The sequence below is a fragment of the Aethalodelphis obliquidens genome, unplaced genomic scaffold (assembly GCF_003676395.1).
Source record: "Aethalodelphis obliquidens isolate GAN/ISIS:26980383/991018 unplaced genomic scaffold, ASM367639v1 scaffold6, whole genome shotgun sequence".
Taxonomy (NCBI): domain Eukaryota; kingdom Metazoa; phylum Chordata; class Mammalia; order Artiodactyla; family Delphinidae; genus Aethalodelphis; species Aethalodelphis obliquidens.
The window spans coordinates 42,949,419-42,969,431 of NW_020837950.1; the positions used below are offsets into that span (position 1 = coordinate 42,949,419).

The following is a 20,013-nucleotide window of genomic DNA, read 5'->3' on the forward strand; positions in this document are numbered from 1 at the left end:
CTATTTAGGTCTTCTGCCCATTTTTGGATTAGGTTGTTTGTTTTTTTGTTATTGAGTTGCATGAGCTGCTTTTAAATTTTGGAGATTAATCCTTTGTCAGTTGCTTCATTTGCAAATATTTTCTCCCATTCTGAGGGTTGTCTTTTGGTCTTGTTTATGGTTTCCTTTGCTGTGCAAAAGCTTTGAAGTTTCATTAGGTCCCATTTGTTTATTTTTGTTTTTATTTCCATTACTCTAGGAGGTGAGTCAGAAAGAATCTTGCTGTGATTTATGTCATAGTGTTCTGCCTATGTTTTCCTCTAAGAGTTTGATAGTTTCTGGCCTTATATTTAGGTTTTTAATCCATTTTGAGCTTATTTTTGTGTATGGTGTTAGGGAGTGATCTAATCTCATACTTTTACATGTACCTGTCCAGTTTTCCCAGCACCACTTATTGAAGAGGCTGTCCTTTCTCCACTGTACATTCCTGCCACCTTTATCAAAGATAAGGTGTCCATATGTGCATGGGTTTATCTCTGGGCTTTCTATCCTGTTCCATTGATCTATCTTTCTGTTTTTGTGCCAGTACCATACCGTCTTGATAACTGTAGCTTTGTAGTATAGTCTGAAGTCAGGGAGCCTGATTCCTCCAGTTCCTTTTTTTGTTCTCAAGATTGCTTTGGCTATTCGGGGTCTTTTGTGTTTCCTTACAAATTGCGAAATTTTTTGTTCTAGTTCTGTGAAAAATGCCAGTGGTAGTTTGATAGGGATTGCATTGAATCTATAGATTGCTTTGGGTAGTAGAGTCATTTTCACAATGTTGATTCTTCCAATCCAAGAACATGGTATATGTCTCCATCTATTTGTATCATCTTTAATTTCTTTCATCAGTGTCTTATAATTTTCTGCATACAGGTCTTTTGTCTCCTTAGGTAGGTTTATTCCTAGATATTTTATTCTTTTTGTTGCAATGGTAAATGGGAGTGTTTTCTTGATTTCACTTTCAGATTTTTCATCATTAGTATATAGGAATGCCAGAGATTTCTGTGCATTAATTTTGTATCCTGCCACTTTACCAAATTCATTGATTAGCTCTAGTAGTTTTCTGGTAGCATCATTAGGATTCTCTATGTATAGGATCATGTCATCTGCAAACAGTGACAGCTTTACTTCTTCTTTTCCAATTTGGATTCCTTTTATTTCCTTCTCTTCTCTGATTGCTGTGGCTAAAACTTCCAAAACTATGTTGAATAAGAGTGGTGAGAGTGGGCACCCTTGTCTTGTTCCTGATCTTAGTGGAAATGCTTTCAGTTTTTCACCATTGAGGATGATGTTTGCTGTGGGCTTGTCACATATGGCCTTTATTATGTTGAGGAAAGTTCCCTCTATGCCTACTTTCTGCAGGGTTTTTATCATAAATGGGTGTTGAATTTTGTCAAAAGCTTTCTCTGCATTTATTGAGATGATCATATGGTTTTTCTCCTTCAATTTGTTAATATGGTTTATCACATTGATAGATTTGCATATATTGAAGAATCCTTGCATTCCTGGAATAAACCCCACTTGATCATGGTGTATGATCCTTTTAATGTGCTGTTGGATTCTGTTTGCTAGTATTTTGTTGAGGATTTTTGCATCTATGTTCATCAGTGATATTGGTCTGCAGAAAAACTTTTGACAAAATTCAACACCGATGTATAAAAACTCTCCAGAAGGGAACCTACCTCAACATAATAAAGGCCATATATGACAAACCCACAGCAAACATCATTCTCAATGGTGAAAAACTGAAAGCATTTCCTCTAAGATCAGGAACAAGACAAGGATGTCCACTCTCACCACTATTATTCAACATAGTCTTGGAAGTACTATCCACGGCAATCAGAGAAGAAAAAGAAATAAAAGTAATACAAACTGGAAGAGAAGAAGTAAAACTGTCACTGTTTGCAGATGACATGATACCATACATAGAGAATCCTAAGGACCACCAGAAAACTACTAGAGCTAATCAATGAATTTGGTAAAGTTGCAGGATACAAAGTTAATGCACAGAAATCCCTTGCATTCCTATACACTAATGATGAAATATCTGAATGAGAAATTAAGGAAACACTCCCATTTACCATTGCAACAAAAAGAATAAAATACCTAGGAATAAACCTACCTAGGAAGACAAAAGACCTGTATGGAGAAAACTATAAGACACTGATGAAAGAAATTAAAGATGATACCAGCAGATGGAGAGATATACCATGTTCTTGGATTGGAAGAATCAATATTGTGAAAATGACTATACTACCCAAAGCAATCTACAGATTCAATGCTATCCCTATCAAATTACCAATGGCATTTTTTACGGACTAGAACAAAAAATCTTAAAATTTGTATGGAAACACAAAAGACACCGAATAGCCAAAGCAGTCTTGGGGGAAAAAAACGGAGCTTGTGGAATCAGACTCCCTGACTTCAGACTATACTACAAAGCTACAGTAATGAAGACAATATGGTACTGGCACAAAAACAGAAACATAGTTCAATGGAGCAAGATAGAAAGCCTAGAGATAAACCCTCGCACCTATGGTCAACTAATCTATGACAGAGGAGGCAAGGATATACAATGGAGAAGAGACAGTCTGTTCAGTAAGTGGTGCTGGGAAAACTGGATAGCTACATGTAAAATAATGAAATTAGAGCCCTCCCTAACGTCATACACAAAAATAAACTCAAAATGGATTCGAAACCTAAATGTAAGCCTGGACACTATAAAACTCTTAGAGGAAAACATAGGAAGAACACTCTTTGACATGAATCACAGCAAGATCTTTTTTGATCTACCTCCTAGAGTAATGGAAATAAAAACAAAAATAAACAAATGGGACCTAATGAAACTTCAAAGCTTTTGCACAGCAAAGGAAACCAATAAACAAGACGAAAAGACAACCCACAGAATGGGAGAAAATATTTGCAAACAAATCAATGGACAAAGGATTAATCTCCAAAATATATAAACAGCTCATGCAGCTCAATATTAAAGAAATAAACAGCCCAATCCAAAAATGGGCAGAAGACCTAAATAGGCATTTCTGTAAAGAAGACATACAGAGAGCCAAGAAGCACATGAAAAGCTGCTCACTATCACTAATTATTAGAGAAATATGAATCAAAACTACAGTGAGGTAATACCTCACACCAGTTAGAATGGGCATCATCAGAAAATGTACAAACAACAAATGCTGGAGAGGGTGTGGAGAAAATGGAACCCTCTTGCACTGTTGGTGGGAATGTAAATTGATACAGCCACTATGGAGAACAATATGGTGGTTCCTTAAAAAACTAAAAATGGTTGTGTAGGATCCTTCTCTATTCTCTCTTTTAAGACTTCATGGCTTACATGTGTGGATGTGTTTTCCACTAAGATTTCTCTGTTACTAACATTGTTTTCTCTAAGATTCTGGCTTTGCAGACATTTGAGGAGCAACAGGGTATTCTGTACTCACTTTTGGTAAAAATTGGCAGAATTTAAAAGGTTATATATTCATTTTCATTTTTGTAACTTTTTTCCTCTGCATTTTCTAAACTATTAAATAATAGTCGATGAGGAGTTTACTGTGACTTTTCCAGGTTAACCACCCACCCCCCATTTATATTTTCTTCATTACTAGCAACTTTATTTTTATAGGGTTTTTAAAATTGCTTCCATATCATAAATTGTCAACTTTAGCATAAAGTGTTTTGGGGTTGGTTTTCTTTTTATAAAAATAGTAAACATCTTAGAATGTTCTTTGTATAGGATGGTTATTGCCTAATAATTTGAAATTTAAAGCAATCTTGTCCACTACTAGCCATTTTTTATCAAAAAATTTCACTGTTTATTGAGTGTGCATCATTTATTTAAAATTAGAATTATTTCAGCAATGCTTGTGGCATACTTTTGATTATAAATTGATGTTAAATTAGGGACAAAGAGCAGTTCATAGTATTGTTAATGATTAACCGTGTCTTTTCTGAGTGTGACTATTTGTCTTAACATTTGGCAGTTAGAACTTTAACGTGATGAATTAATCTCAGAATTTTGCTTATATATGCATCTTTCTGCTTACTGATATCTTGTTTTCTAATTTCTATGCATTATTATAAAGTTAAAATTCTAATTCAATTTTTTTTACAAAGGATACAGTATATATATACTGATAATTATTTCTCAGTAGGTATGTGTTTAATATTGGTGTTTTCCTATTTGTCGACCTTTTTCTTTTAATATTTGTCTTTTCTAGTTTACATGTTCTTCCTTACTTGTAAGTTTGTGCATAATTAAATAAACAGTAGAAATATCCAATATATGAAAGAAACATACAAAGAAGGAATTCAGCAATTGTCTTTACTTTGCAACTCAGGTGTGGTACTCAGTTATCCCTTGGTTAAGGTTGTTGTTAGTCTGTCCCTTAGTGTTCCTATCTTACGTCATAGTATTCTGTAGTATTTTAAAGCTTTTTTTTTAAAACTTTCCAACCTAAAATATGATTAAATAGCATGTTTTCATGCTTTTAGGAAAAAATTGATTTTCTTTTCCAAACAGAATGAGGAATTAATCTATTAACATTTCTGCCTCTTGTTTGTTTTCTTGCTCTTCAGAGGAAGAGTATTTTTCTAACATCGTTCTGTTATGGTAGAAAATGTTTTTCGTCTCATACTGCTTGTTCATGGTGTCCTGTACAATAAATTTATTCATTCTACAGTATAATGTATCACTTCCATTTTTTCACTTAGGATTTTCTGCTGTTTCTTGGCAAAAATGGCAACCAGTGATGCCGTTCTCAAGAGACTGGAACAGAAGGGTGCCGAGGCAGATCAAATTATTGAATATCTTAAGCAGCAAGTTGCTCTTCTTAAGGAGAAAGCAAGTAAGGAAATTTGAAAATTTAAATTTTCTAGGGAGATAACTTAAGATGAATTCATATATTGACATAGCAAAAAAATATATATATGTTTACCACATATATTATTACTTCACAAACTTGATGATGAGTTCTATATTCCTTTAATATTACAATTATGAGTGAAATAATATAGGGTTAAGATAAGCTAGAATTGGTGTATAGTGAATATGTGATATTTAGAGAAAACAACATTATTTTAAGACTGATAAAAGAAAATACTTAAAATAAGTTGGTATAGAATTAGAGATTAAAAATGAATAAAATTGAGTGGAGTCAAACATGAACTCAAATATCTCCTCTAACCTTGTATAGAAGAAAATGTATACTTTCACATTACTCTCTGCTAGGGTATTTTCTGAAATGATTTTTACATTTTTTCCAGTGCTTAAGTTTTACATGGAAATTGCTATGATGCATACAAAAAATATCAAATCTGAATTTCTGCTTTTAAAATTTAGGTTGTTTTCTGTTTTGTTTGTTTAAGTATATTTTATTTCTCAATAGCCAATGTTAATGTTATGAAAATACCAGAATGTTTACCATCACTTATAGAAATAAATGCTTTTCTTTGCTACATAAAACTGAATGGCTTATAGAATTCTACATTCATTCTCTAAAAATTTTTCCCATTATCAATTTTTTTCTTAATTTTAAATACTGTTTTAATTATTTTTATAATGTTTTATAAACATTGTTATTGTTTTTCTTAAAATTTTAAAAGGATTTTTCTTATTTTTAAAAATTCTTAATATTTTCATTAGTAAGATGAAGAGATTAGAGATATATGTAATATAGAAGAGAATTAAAAAAGAAGTAATTTTTGAATAGTAGTAATAATAAAAATGTGTATTTCAGTAAGTAAATACTTAGGCAGGACTATACTGCCTGACATATGAGAGGGTCACATGCTACATGGTTCACATACATGATGTCACCAAAAATGCAACAGGTATAATACAGATTGATACAGTAGTGTGCCTTTGTATAGACAACTCAGATACCAAAAGCAGCTTTCAGTCATGTTGTTGATTTACTCAGAATGATGAATGATTCTTTATGTAAAGCTCTTGAACAAAACAAACTACAGTCTACTCTTGATTTACGTGGTACTTGATTCCTAGAAAATTCAGAGTATAATGAAAATGTTTAAGAATGTTTATATATAAAAAGTAATTAGGATCTAGGCTCAAATAATTAACAGGATTTTCACTTATACAAATGTACAATGGGCCGCTGCAAAATCCTGCAGAATGTAAGACGGTTCTTCATTTTACTGGAATATCTAGCATATTTCAGGACATCTGGCATCCCTGACCCCTGCCTAACAAATGCCAGTAATGACTCCCATTATTTGTGACAACAAAAAATACTCCCACAGATTTTCAAAATCCCACCTAGCGAGCAGTAGCAACCCCACCAAGAATCACTGTTTTTCTTTTATATTTTTGTATACCTTATTGCTGACCTCGAATATTATGTGTTGAGCAAATCTTTGAAGTTATTTCATTCATTAAATGTTTGACCAGCTTAACTTTTGAGACATTAGGAGTAAAAGATTATTCAGTTCCTAAAAAAGAAGAAATGAGAAATTTTTTTATTGTTTGGTATCATTATTAGATCTTAGACTTTTTTAAAAGTTTAATATGTCTAATATTTGTCTCTCTTTCTTACAGTTAACCTGTTACTGACACTCTGAGCCAGGTTCATAAGAATGTTTATAAAAGCTAGGAAAATGATTGATAAACAAAACCTTTTATGTTGTTATTATTCCACAGATTTTTTCCCCGTTTTTCTCTCTCTTTTAAATATCATGTTATTTTAATAAATACTAAACTGATATAAAGAAACTGGCCAAACTTTTGGTTACTAGCTTTGTTTAAACTGGCTATGCTTTTTTTAAGTAGTATCCATAAGAAACCTTTTAGAAAACAGCTGTATCTTAACTGGTTGTTCTTGATCCCAGTTTTGCAGGCAACTTTGAGAGAAGAGAAGAAACTTCGAGTTGAAAATGCTAAATTGAAGAAAGAAATTGAAGAATTGAAACAAGAGCTAATTAAGGCAGAAATTCAAAATGGAGGTGATTAATTACAGAAATGATGGGTTGTTTTTATTCATAATAATAATTATTATATTGTTTATTAAGTTAGGTTTTATGCTTGGCTACTCACGCATTCATGCATTTATCCTCTTATACTGAAGAGAAAATACAGACTTAGAAAATGCAAATAAATGATCTTGCCTAAGATCATGCAAAAAGTGTCAAAGCTGGAGTTCAGAAAGCTGTACTTCTAATCTCTGTACGGTGATCATCACTATTCCCTATTAAACTTGATCATCACTATTCCCTTGATCATCATCAACTATGTCACTATATAGTTGTTGAAAATAAGCCATAATAATATTTAGTTAACATTTACTAAGTTTGGCTTTATGCCAGGCACTGTGCCAAGTGCTTCGTATACATTATATATTTTATCCTTAAAATTACATATATACAAATATCCTTGTTTTACACATTGAAGCTTAGAGATGTGTAGTCATTTGCCTGAAATCAAATACTTTTTTTTTTTTTTTTCTTGCGGTACGCGGGCTTCTCACTGTTGTGGCCTCTCCCGTTGCGGAGCACAGGCTCCGGACGCGCAGGCTCAGCGGCCATGGCTCATGGGCCCAGCCGCTCTGCGGCATGTGGGATCTTCCCAGACCAGGGCACGAACCTGTGTCCCCTGCATCGGCAGGCGGACTCTCAACCACTGCGCCACCAGGGAAGCCCTCAAATACTATTTTTAAGTTACCCAAGCCAGCATATAATTATCATTCCAACATTTATGTTGGAAAAAAAAATGAAAATTTTTATTGAATTATTTTAAAGGTTTCTAGATAAATTCACATTATTATAAAATGACATTAATAGTATGAATAGTTCTATTATAATTTCAAAGTACCACATGGAAAAACATTTGATTATATTGTAGAAAATCCTTCCTGGGTGAATTAAGGAGGCCCAGGTGTAGTGAAACCCTGTCTTACTACTCCCTTTTGACCTTTATTCTCTCACTAAGTTATTCTGAATGCTCTAGTATGTATTCTACCCTAGCTAAATAAAAGTAAGAGGAAAAAGCCAATAATGTATGCTTAAAACTATCAACTGGAGGGAATATTATTTTCACTTGAAAATAATTGATGTTTTCCAAGATTAGGAGATTTGGAATACATGTGCAGAATTAAATAAACCGGTAAAATATTAGCAGTGTAAAACTGCTTTTCATTTCTCCCAGTTCTAGATCTCCCTGTAAACATTAAACTTTTAAGCTGTGATCTTAATAAAACGCTGAAACAAACAGTTTGAATTAAAGTACTGAATTCTGTCTTGTTGAAACATAAAATAGGGGTAGATGGAGCTTCATATTACTGAAAGAAGCCTTGAAAGAACTTAAAAATACCTCTGAAAAGTGGTTTGAATATTGGCTGGAATATAAGCCACATCAAAATCCCTCACAAGATTATATTCTTCCATGTTCACTAGGCAGTGAGTATGTTTTTAACATTGCTGGAGCAATTTTCTTTACTTCTTTAAAATGTTTTTTGAAACAGAATTATGGGCAAATAATGCTGCTATCTCTCCATTACTTCTGATGATTGTTACTAAAACATCTTTTCAGTTGATTGTTCAACTTAAGAGAAAACCTGAGTGAAAAACATGCCATCTTGCCAAACCATGAGGGGGGTGTAATCTCTGGAGATAGACAACCTGGGTATAAATTCTTACTTCCCTTACTCACTATGTGTGTGATGGGCCAGTTTCTTAACTTCTGTATGGCTCGGCTTGATCATCTGTAAACGTGGATATGAATAAAACTTATTGCTTAGGGTATTTATGAGAATTACAAGAGTTAATTCAGATAAAGCATTTTGAAAAGTGTCTGGGACATAGTAAGTTTATAATAAATACTAGCTTACATTGTTGCCATCTAAAATTTTCTCAGTTTAATCATTAGTGATTGAAGGAGAATAATGCATTTATTCTTTTATGGTTAAAATAAACTTAATTTCTTGGTAGCCTTTCTACAGTCTCAGATAGTAGAAACTTGATAATCATACACACTGAATTTCCTTTTTAAGAAGAGTTCATGTTCTACCATATGACCCAGCAGTTCCACTCCTAGTTAGATATCCAAAAAACCAAAAACACTAATTCAAAAAGATACATGCACCCCAATGTTCATAGCAGCATTGTTTACGATTGCCAAGATATGGAAGCAACTTAAATGTCCATCAACAGATGAATGGATAAAGAAGATGTAGTATATACATACAAACACAGTGGAGTACTGCTCAGCCATAAAAAAGCATGAAATTTTGCCATTTGCAGCAACATGTGTGGACTCAGAGGGTATTATGCTGAGTGAAATAAGTCAGACAGAAAAAGGCAAATACTGTATCACTTATAGGAGGAATCTAAAAATTATAACAACCTAGTGAATATAATAAAAAAGAAGCTGACACAGATTTAGAAAACAAACCAGTGGTTACCACTCAGGAGAGGGGAAGGGGGAGGGGCAATATAGGAGTTGGGGATTAAGAGGTACAAACTATTGTTTTTACAAGGATATATTGTACATTATGGGGAATATAGGCAATATTTTATAATAACTATAAGTGGAGTATAACGTTTAATAATTGTGAATCACTATATTGTACACCTGTAACATAATATTGTACAACTGTATTTCAATTAAAAAAAATAAAGAGTTCATATTTGTTATTCACAGTTTTCCATTTGTTTGTTGTTTAATATAAACGACATTATTTTCATTTTCTCTCTCAGTAAAACAGATACCATTCCCATCTGGTATTCCACTGCAAGCTGATTCTGCGGTTTCTGAAAATGTGATACAGTCTATACCAATAACAGCCATATCTTCTGGTGCCAAAGAGCAGATAAAAGGAGGAGGAGGAGAAGAAGAAAAGATGAAAGAGAAAATTGAAAAGAAAGGTATTTTTGAACAGTTCAAGTTATTTGGCACTTGACTCGTTTATCACATGTCAGCATTTTTGATAATAATGGTGTCAAGAAGAAAGTTCAGACTTATGAACTAAAGTTAGGAACAATAGGATAATGGAACCTGGGCTCTAAAGGATGACAGGATAAGAGTGTGGCATTTGAGGTAGAGGGACCAGCATAACTAAAAAAAAGGAGAGATTAAGTATAGAGGCCCATGTGTAGTTTGGTATGACTGAATTTAGGTGTATATATAGGGGATAGTTTCAGAGAAATCACAGGTAGAAAGTTAGCTTAGAACCAGTTGTGAAGATAGGAAAGGGATATTCCAGTCAAACCAGAATTTCTGAACTAGCATGGGGGTGTTGAAGTTTTAGAAACCCATTAAGATCTGAAGTGCAAAGTATATCACAGTCCACTTAGGCAACTAGAGTAGAAATCTTAGAGTCAAGCTTAACTTGTCCCTGTCCCTCAATTTCATATTTAATTGGCTACCAAAACCTATACAAGCATACCTCAGAGATATTGCAGGTTCAATTCCAGGCCACTGCAATAAAGCAAATATCACAAGAAAGCAAGTCACAAGAATTTTTTGGTTTCCTAGTATATATGAAAGTTATGTTTATACTATACTGTAGTCTGTTAAATGTTCAATAGCAGTGTGTCTAAAAAAAATAGTGTATATAACTTAATTAAAAATACTTTATTGCTAACACATGCTAACCATCATCTGAACCTTCAGCAAGTCATCATCTTTTTGCTTGGGGAGAGTCTTTTCTCAATGTTGAGGGCTGCTAACTGATCAGGCTCATGATTTCTGAAGGGTGGGGGCCTGTGGCAGTTTCTTAAAATAAGACAACAGTGAAGTTTGCTGTACTGATTGAATCTTTCTCTCACAAACTATTTCTCTGTAGCACACATGCTGTTTGATAGCATTTTACCCACAGTAGAATTTCTTTCCAAATTGGAGTCAGTCTTCTCAAACCTTGCCATTGCTTTATCAACTAAGTTTATGTAATATTCTAAATCCTTTGTTATCCTCAACAGTCTTCACAGCATCTTCACCAGGAGTTGATTTCATATCAAGAAACCACTTTCTTTTCTCATCCATTAGAAGCAACTCCTTATCCATTAAAATTTTATCATGAGATTGCAGCAATTTAGTCACATCTTCAAGCTCCACTTTTAATTCTCTTGCTATTTCCACCACATCTGCAGTTCCTTCCTCCACTGAAATCTTGAACCCCACAAGTTATATATGAGGATTAGAATCAGCTTCTTCCAGACTCCTGTTACTGTTGATATTTGACCTCTTTCCATGAATCACAAATATTCTTAATGGCATCTAGAATGGTGAGTCCTTTCCAGAAGGTTTTCAATTTAGTTTGCTTAAATCCATCAGAGGAATCACTATGTATGGCAGCTATAGCTTTAAAAAATATATCTCTTAAAGAATAAGACTTGCAAGTCAAACTTCTTGATCCATGGGCTATGGGCTATCCATATAGCATGGATGTTGTGTTAACAGGTGTGAAAACAACCTTAATCTCATTGTACATCTTTATGAGAGCTCTTGGGTGACCAGGTGCATTGTCAGTGAGCAGTAACATCTTGCAAGGAATCATTCTTGTGAGCTGAAAGTCACAACAGTGGGCTTAAAATATTTTGTAAACCATGTTGTAAACAGACACACTGTCATCCAGGCTTTGTTGTTCCATTTATAGAGCACAAACAGAATAAATTTAGCATCATTCTTAAAGGCCCTAGGATTTTCAGAATGGTAAGTGAGCATTGGCTTCAACTTCAAGTCACCAGCTACATTGGCCCCTAACAAGGGAGTCAGCTTGTCCTTTGAAGCCAGGCATTGACTTCTCCTCTCTTGCTGTGAAAGTCCTAGATGGCATCTTCCTACAAATAGAAGGCTGTTTCATCTGCATTGAAAATTTGTTGTCTAGTGTGGCCACTTCATTAATTATCTTAGCTAGATCTTCTGGATAACTTGCTGTAGCTTCTACATCAGCACTTGCAGCTTCACCTTGAATTTTTATGTTATGGAGATAACTTCTCTCCTTAAAGCTGATGAACTAAGCACTGCTAGCTTTAAACTTTTCTTTTTGCAGATTTCTCATCTCTCTCAGCCTTTACAGAATTGAAGAGAGGGCTTTGCTCTGGGTTAGGCTTTGGCTTAAGGGAATGTTATGGCTGGTGTGCTCTTCTATCCAGGCCACTAAAACTTCTCCGTATTAACAATAAGGCTGTTTTGCTTTCTTATCATTCATGTATTCACTGGAGTAGCACTTTTAGTTTTCTTCAACTTCTTTGCATTCACAACTTGGCTGTTTGGCAGAAGAGATCCAGCTTTGGGCCTATCTTGGGTTTTGACATGCCTTCCTCACTAAGCTTACTCATTTCTAGCTTTTGAACGTGAAGAATGTGTGACTATTCCTTTCACTTGTACACTTAGAGACCATTGTAGGGTAATTAATTGGCTTAATTTCAATATTGTGTTTCAGGGAGTAGGGAGGCCCGAGGAGAGGGAGAGAGACGGATTGGCTTGTTGGTGGACAGTCAGAACACACACACAACATTTATTAGGTTCAGCATTTTATATGGACATGGCTTGTGGTACCCCCAAACAATTACAGTAGTGACATCAAAGATCACAGCCACAGATCACCATAACAAATATAGTAATAAGGAAAAAGTTTGAAATACTGTGAGGATTACCAAAATGTGACACAAAGACACGAAGTGAGCAAATACTGTTGGAAGAATGGGGCCAAGAGACGCTTGATGCAGGGTTGCCACAAACCTTCAATTTGTAAATAATGCAGTATCTGCAAAGTGCAGTAAAGGGAAGCACAATAAAATCAGGTATGCCTGTAATTCCTACGACCACAACATATCTGGAGCGCAGCTCTGTTCCTCCGTTTTGTTAGGTGCTACCAGGTAGTTCAGGTTCTCATGATCTCATCTAAATTAATGTTCAAGCCTCATTTTTTCTAGTCTGTCCTTCCATTGCTGCTAAAGCTATTTTTCTAATCATAAATCTGACTCCTTTTTTTATTTAACTTTCCTTTATTCCTTTCTGGACTTCATTTCCCCAGGTATGTCTAAAAATGTGCTTTTATAATTCATTATACATGCCTCTCATAGTATTTAAACTTAGTTAAAATTTTTTTGGAAAATATAAAATGGCTCAGGGATCTGTGAGCTAACCTAAGCCATTTTAGCACTTCTGAGTTCTTTTAGTAAGCATCAATAGCCTCTGTTAGAAGTAGTTAGTGGCTGTACATCCTCTCCTACATAACTTCACCACTAGGTGGTATGGTTACAAAGAAAGCAGTTCAGACTAATTCTTTCACTTTATGAATTTTATTAAGTAGGCACAGAACAGTCATGCAGCCTGTTCTTATAAGTTTGGTGAAGTCCATCCTCAAAGAGGATGCGTTACAGTGGCTGCAGGGTCAGCCAACCTTCTAGTCAAATGAGACAACAAAGTCTTCCTTTGGAGGAGGAGGGAGCACACAAAACCAAATGGAGATCTAGGTCTAGAATGCCTCTGTTCAATAGAACTTCCTGTTCTGTATAGCTGCATTATCCAACACAGTAGACAATAACCACATGCAGCTATTTGAAATGTGTCTAGTATGACTAAAGAACTGAATTTTTAATTATTTTAAATTTAAATGTTAATAGCTCTGTAGGGTTGGCAACTACTATATTGGACAGTGCTGGATTAGAAGGCTGTTCCATTGGTGTTTGGCTGCTAAGATTGCCAGATTCCAAAATTCTGCTCACACAAGGGTTGTGGCACCCATACAGTCTTTCTATACTGCCACTTATAAGCATCACTCATTTGTTAATGAAACATTTCTAAAATCCCTTAAGATGACTAACAAAGTTCTTGGTATAGATTTTGATATTTGCAATCACCTCTGGAATGTGGATTCCTGATAAAGATATTTCAAATGCCTAGAGAGTAAAGTTTAAAAATGTATATGAAAATAGCTATATTATGCTGTTATAGTAGTATGTATGTAGTATTTTAAAATAAATGTATAGTTTATCACTCAAAGATAACTACTATTAAGATTTTTGTAGTAATTTTATATATATATTTCTATATCATTTGGGCTTTTACTCTTTAAAAAAATCTTTGCTAATATGTTACATGGAAAATAGTATTTTTTAAAAATTTGCTAATGAAAGTAAAAATTGTCCATTATTTTAAACTAGCTCTACCTTCTTTTTTATAGACTATCTTTGTGTAAATTGTGAATGCTTTTTACACAAAATCATCTATTCCTACTCCAGGCAGAATTATTCTTCTCTGTGCTTCTATATTTCTTTGTGTATGTAATATTTATCACATGTTCACTGTATACATCTGTCTTTCTTAAAAGAGATTTTTAGTGCTTAGCTAGCATGTGCCACTCATCTTACTTTTTTCAGTGCCGTAGATCTGAGTAAATATTTGTTCAAAGATAAAACAAAGAAATAGTTAAGAAACAATGTTTTCGGGCTTCCCTGGTGGCGCAGTGGTTGAGAGTCCACCTGCCGATGCAGGGGACATGGGTTTGTGACCCGGTCCAGGAAGATCCCACATGCCGCAGAGCGGCTGGGCCCGTGAGCCATGGCCGCTGAGCCTGCGCGTCCGGAGCCTGTGCTCCGCAACGGGAAAGGCCACAACAGTGAGAGGCCCGTACTACAAAAAACAAACAAACAAAAAACAAACAAAACAATGTTTCAAGCCATAATAACTTATCTCTTAAGATTGGGAGGTAAATAAGTTTTTGTTTTGTTTTACATTTTTTTTCTGCCAGAGAGGCTAAATGTAAACTTTAGGAATATGAACTCTATACAGGTTGCATTTTGACTCAATGGCTAAAGTAATCTTATGCTAATAAGAGTTATATTATCAGCATATAAATAAAAGTAGAATTTTATAAACATAATCAGAATAAAATGTGACTCTCTAGAGTCACAGTAAATCTTAAATCTTAAAGGATTTTCTACACTTCTGTTTCAGGGAAAGGCAAATTTTCTCTTTAAAAGGTTATTTGCTGGCCATAAAGTCTCTGTTACAACTACTACACTCTGCCGTAGTACCAAAGTATCCATAGACAACATGTAAATTAATGAACATGATTTTGTTCTAATAAATCTTTTTGACAGGTAGTGGGCTGGATTTGCCCTTGAGCTATAGATTACCAGCATCTACTCTGTGTCTTTAACTAGAGATATAGACAGTTAATTCAACAGAGAAATTGCTTAAAAAGGGTTCAAATATTGTGACATGAGTAATTCTTTCCTTTGTTATTTAAATGAAGATAGGAGATAAACACTCATTTTTTTTTTTTTCTTTTAAGCTCAACAGCATCAATGCTATAGAGATTTTCATAGTGTTTTTTTTGTTTGTTTGGTTTTTTGGTTTTTTTTTTTCGGTACACAGGCCTCTCACTGTTGTGGCCTCTCCCATTGCGGAGCACAGGCTCCAGACGCGCAGGCTTAGTGGCCATGGCTCACGGGCCCAGCCGCTCCCCAGCATGTGGGATCTTCCCGGACTGGGGCACGAACCCGTGTCCCCTCATCGGCAGGCGGACTCTCAACCACTGCACCACCAGGGAAGCCCTCATAGTGTATTTTTACTTCTGATGTTTGTCCATTTATAAATATTTTTAGGAGAGAAAAAGGAGAAAAAACAACAACCAGCAGGAGGAAGTGCTGACTCTAAGCCTATTGATGTATCCCGTCTGGATCTTCGAATTGGTTGTATCGTCACTGCCAGAAAACACCCTGATGCAGATTCTTTGTATGTAGAAGAGGTAGATGTTGGAGAAACAGCCTTAAGAACAGTTGTCAGTGGCCTGGTGAATCATGTTCCTCTTGAACAGGTAATCTGTATAGCTAAAATTATTTCTACATATACATTTCACCTTCATTCCCTCTTTCTTAATGTTTTTTCATTTAATTTTTGTATCATACTGCACAACATGAGCCGGTATTGATTAATTCAGTTGATTGGTTTGAATGTAATGAATTCCACCAAAAAGTTCATAAAACTAGCAAAAACTTGCAAAACATCTGTAAATTACGATCAAATTCAGGAACATAGAAAGAAGAAATGATTTGGTTTTTTTTCTCAATTTTTAAAAATGTTTTTAGTTTGGTATTTAACAACATTGTTCCATCATGGAATTTTATTCCTTGATTTTTAAAATCATTGTTATATAATTCAGAAAGTACCAATCTAAAATTAAGAAAGCAAGTTTTATTTCTTTATAACTCAAGAAATATTTTCATACCTGAAGACGAAAGGGGAGAGGGGATCATGAAGATTGAACTTGCAATTTTTAATGGTATTCCTTTATTCATTAAAAATTTGATGTTTTGGGGCTTCCCTGGTGGCACAGTGGTTGAGAGTCCGCCTGCCGATGCAGGGGACACGGGTTCATGCCCCAGTCTGGGAAGATCCCACATGCTGCGGAGCGGCTGGGCCCGTGAGCCATGGCCGCTGAGCCTGCGTGTCTGGAGCCTGTGCTCCGCAACAGGAGAGGCCACAACAGTGAGAGGCCTGCGTACCGCAAAAAGAAATTGATGTTTTGTATTTTATTATTTAGATATTTAAATGTATCTATATTTCCAATGACCATGGAACGAATCAAAGACAGTAATAGTTTTCAATTTGCTCTTTCTAGACATCTTCTGTAGTAATTTGCATCATTTACCTATCTCCTCTGCCCCATAGGGCTTGAGATATTGCAAAGACCATAGACTTCAACATTAAAATAGTTCTGCCTCTCAGTCCTTTGCCAACTTTGTTGCTTATTGGCTTTGTGAACTTGGATAAATTCCTACATTTATTCATTCCTATTTCTAGATGCTAATATTTATTGAGCACCTATACTGTGCCAGGAACTATTCTAGGCAAGTGAATTAAAATAGAAAGATAGATAGATAGATAGATTTGCTTAAAAAAATAAAAAGCCCTGCCTTTGTGAAACTTATATCCCTGTGAGGGAGTCAGAAAATCATAATATATAGTGTGTTAAATGGTGATAAATATCAGGAGAAAAATGAAGTAGGGAAAGAATCTAGGAAGTATTGAGACTAGGAAGATGTTGTCATTTATATAAAGTGGCCATGGAAGACCAAAGAAAGTGATATTTAAGTAAAGGTCTAAGAAAATGAAGAAAGCAAGTCATTCTGTCTGGTGGGAGAGCATTTTCAGGCAGCCCTGAGTCAGAAGTATTCCTGGGATGTTCAAAGAACAGCAGGAGGCCAGTGTCACTGTAGCAGACTAAATAAGGGGAAATGTCATGGGAGATGAAATCAGAGATGAAGATGCCAAATGATATAGGGTATTAGAGATCATTGTAAAAACGTGGGCTTTTATTCTGAGTGAGGTGAAAGCCATTGGAGGATTTTTGAGCTAAGGGGTAATATGCTCTGTGTCACATATTAGTAGTATCATCCGGTTGCTTTGTGGAGGGGAGAAAGATGGAATTAAGGAGATCAGTGAAGAAATTTCTCTTATCTGTGAAAAAAAGATAGACTTGGCACATGTGTGTGCTTTTTCTTTTTAACATCCGTTTTGTATAGGACCAGGGCTCCTTTATAACTACTTATGAAGTTAGGTTCATAAGGAGCCCTGGAGAAAAGAACCAACTGATCTTGAGCCAGCTCAAATTGGAAAAACTCCTCCTCCTTGGGGCTTCAACGTTTTTGTTCTCATAAGTTACAGACTTTTTCTTCTCTTCCAGAAGCTATCATTCACAGCCATAAGCAAAGCTATTTATGTACACATCTGTATCTAACCCAACAAGTCAGTACTAGTAAGCAGTCTATAAAGTAATAGCACTTAGCTCCCCAAAACTGCATACCAAATTTTGTGCATTTGTTTATTTTTCTAAGGTAAAGGTCCACAGCTCTCATCTGATTCTTAACAGATTGCATCTAGCTAACCCTGTTGTTTTTCTTATACATATTTGCTATAACTTTTCTTTTGAAGTTCCCATATATGTGGCATTTTACAGTTATTTGTTTGAAGACAATAAGAATTCATGAAGACCTCCAAAATGGGGGCCTTTTAAATTTGAGCCTTAGGCTAATTTTTTTTAATCATAGAATTTGGTAGTAAATTTGAAGTTTACAGAAATTTTTATGTACTTCTTTAACAAATTATAGAAATAGCCATAATTGTTCATTGTAGTGTGCACAATGCTTGAATTGTTAAATGATCAGTATTTTTTAACTTAGGAAATGAACCTTGCATAGTATTGGAAATGATCAAACATATAGGAGAAAAAATGTGCATTTATTTTAGTGCTAATGATAAGCTAAATACTTATTTACATGTTGTGATTTAATCCTTGTGACAAGTCTTTAATATCATTTCCCTCCTTTTGTGAGGAAACAGGGAGATCAACTTTATACAGCCTCATTGCTAGTACATGGCAGATTAAATTCAAAACCAAATCTGTTTCACTCAGCCATTTCTTTATTTATATTTAAGTGAAATATTATTGCCTCTGCTGTTTGATCTCTAATGCCTATTATTGCCTCTGCTGTTTGATCTCTAATACATTGTCAATTTGTAGAATTTTTTTTTCATGTTGATATAAGACTTCTTAACAACATAAAAGATTTTGGACACAGATAAGGATAAAAACAGCCACAAAAATAGGACATTTGATATTTAGCGTATTAGGTGTACCTTAATGTATTCTAGATAAGATTATTCTAAATCTCTAGACATCTTTAATCACCAATTTATATTTCACACAGATGCAAAATCGGATGGTGATTTTACTTTGTAACCTGAAACCTGCAAAGATGAGGGGAGTAGTATCTCAGGCAATGGTGATGTGTGCTAGTTCACCAGACAAAGTTGAAATCTTGGCACCTCCTAATGGGTCTGTTCCTGGAGACAGAATTACCTTTGATGCTTTCCCTGGTAAGTATTTGTTAGTCATTATTTAAAATAGTTTGGGAATCATTGTTCTCAAAGCTATGCTTGGAATGTTTAAATTTAAAGTCAATCCTGTAAATGACTTGTAAGACTTTACATTAGATGATCATTATTAGTGATATTATTGAGTTTATTGAGATCGACTCAAGATGGCACAACTGTCTAACTATTCCGTTCCCATGAACACTCAAATTTCATAAAACACCAGAGAGATTTTACCCTAAGTGAAATACTAATTTTGATACCTCCATAGCAGAAGTGTCATAAGAATAGAGAACCAGTTAATGTGCTACAAAATCATTTAAGCTGTAGATTATCTCAGAATGCAACACAGAAAGATGAAGAGATGAAGAGGGAGGGGGAAATGCATAATTCTCTAAGTCGGTCTAGTAATATACTTGCATATGCTTTTACTAGACTTGAGGATTTAGAGGAAAACTCTAAGTAGAAATTCATATTTATTTTAATAATCTAAGAGGAAAGTTCATTTCATATTGCTACTTTTCTGTAGTAAAATGCTCCTGAGACGGATGAAACTTCATAATGCATGAGAACATTTCTTCAAATAGGTCTTTGAAGCAGTAAAGAAAGGATGCTTGGCAGATGTAGAATAAATATTTCTTTCATAAAAGTTGAAGACCTCATAAGAGGAAAAACAGTTAGAAATTAAAAGACTGTATTTACAGAGGATGTTCATTTGCCTAGAGTAAGGAAAAGCAGAAGTAAATTAGGATAACAAGTAGAATTAGGTTTAAAAGTCAAAATTTATTTGGAGATGTATTTATGAAAACAAATGAGTTTTAATGGAATAGCAAGGCTGATATGATTATTAGGCCTGTTTTTTTAATCCTATGTTAACTGTGTTTGATGATATATTAAGACACGAAGAATTTTAACATTGGAATGATAAGATATTTAAAAATGGATGAAAGCATGGGTAATTCCCATGAAACTCAGCTCCCAACTCCTAATAAAAAGTATACTAATCTAAAAAACATGGGGTTGTTTAACAAGTATGTGTGACTTTGAATCCATGTGTATGTCTTGAACCTTGGTAGATTGAAGATCATGATGGTCTGTGCTCTGAGAACTTTTTTTGGTAAAGCAGGTTTTGGGAAAATCCC

At 34.6% G+C, this 20,013-nt stretch overlaps 1 protein-coding gene across 1 annotated transcript in view; it reads left to right on the top strand.

The window, feature by feature from the left end:
- The window catches only part of AIMP1 (aminoacyl tRNA synthetase complex interacting multifunctional protein 1), a 39,033-nt gene that overhangs the window by 10,425 nt on the left and 8,595 nt on the right, over nucleotides 1–20,013 (top strand). Inside the window, exons 2-6 of the mRNA XM_027103450.1 lie at nucleotides 4,747–4,880; nucleotides 6,880–6,993; nucleotides 9,742–9,909; nucleotides 15,601–15,812; nucleotides 18,706–18,874. Of these exons, the coding sequence (XP_026959251.1) occupies nucleotides 4,747–4,880; nucleotides 6,880–6,993; nucleotides 9,742–9,909; nucleotides 15,601–15,812; nucleotides 18,706–18,874 (797 nt within the window). The remainder of the gene's footprint in view (nucleotides 1–4,746; nucleotides 4,881–6,879; nucleotides 6,994–9,741; nucleotides 9,910–15,600; nucleotides 15,813–18,705; nucleotides 18,875–20,013) is intronic.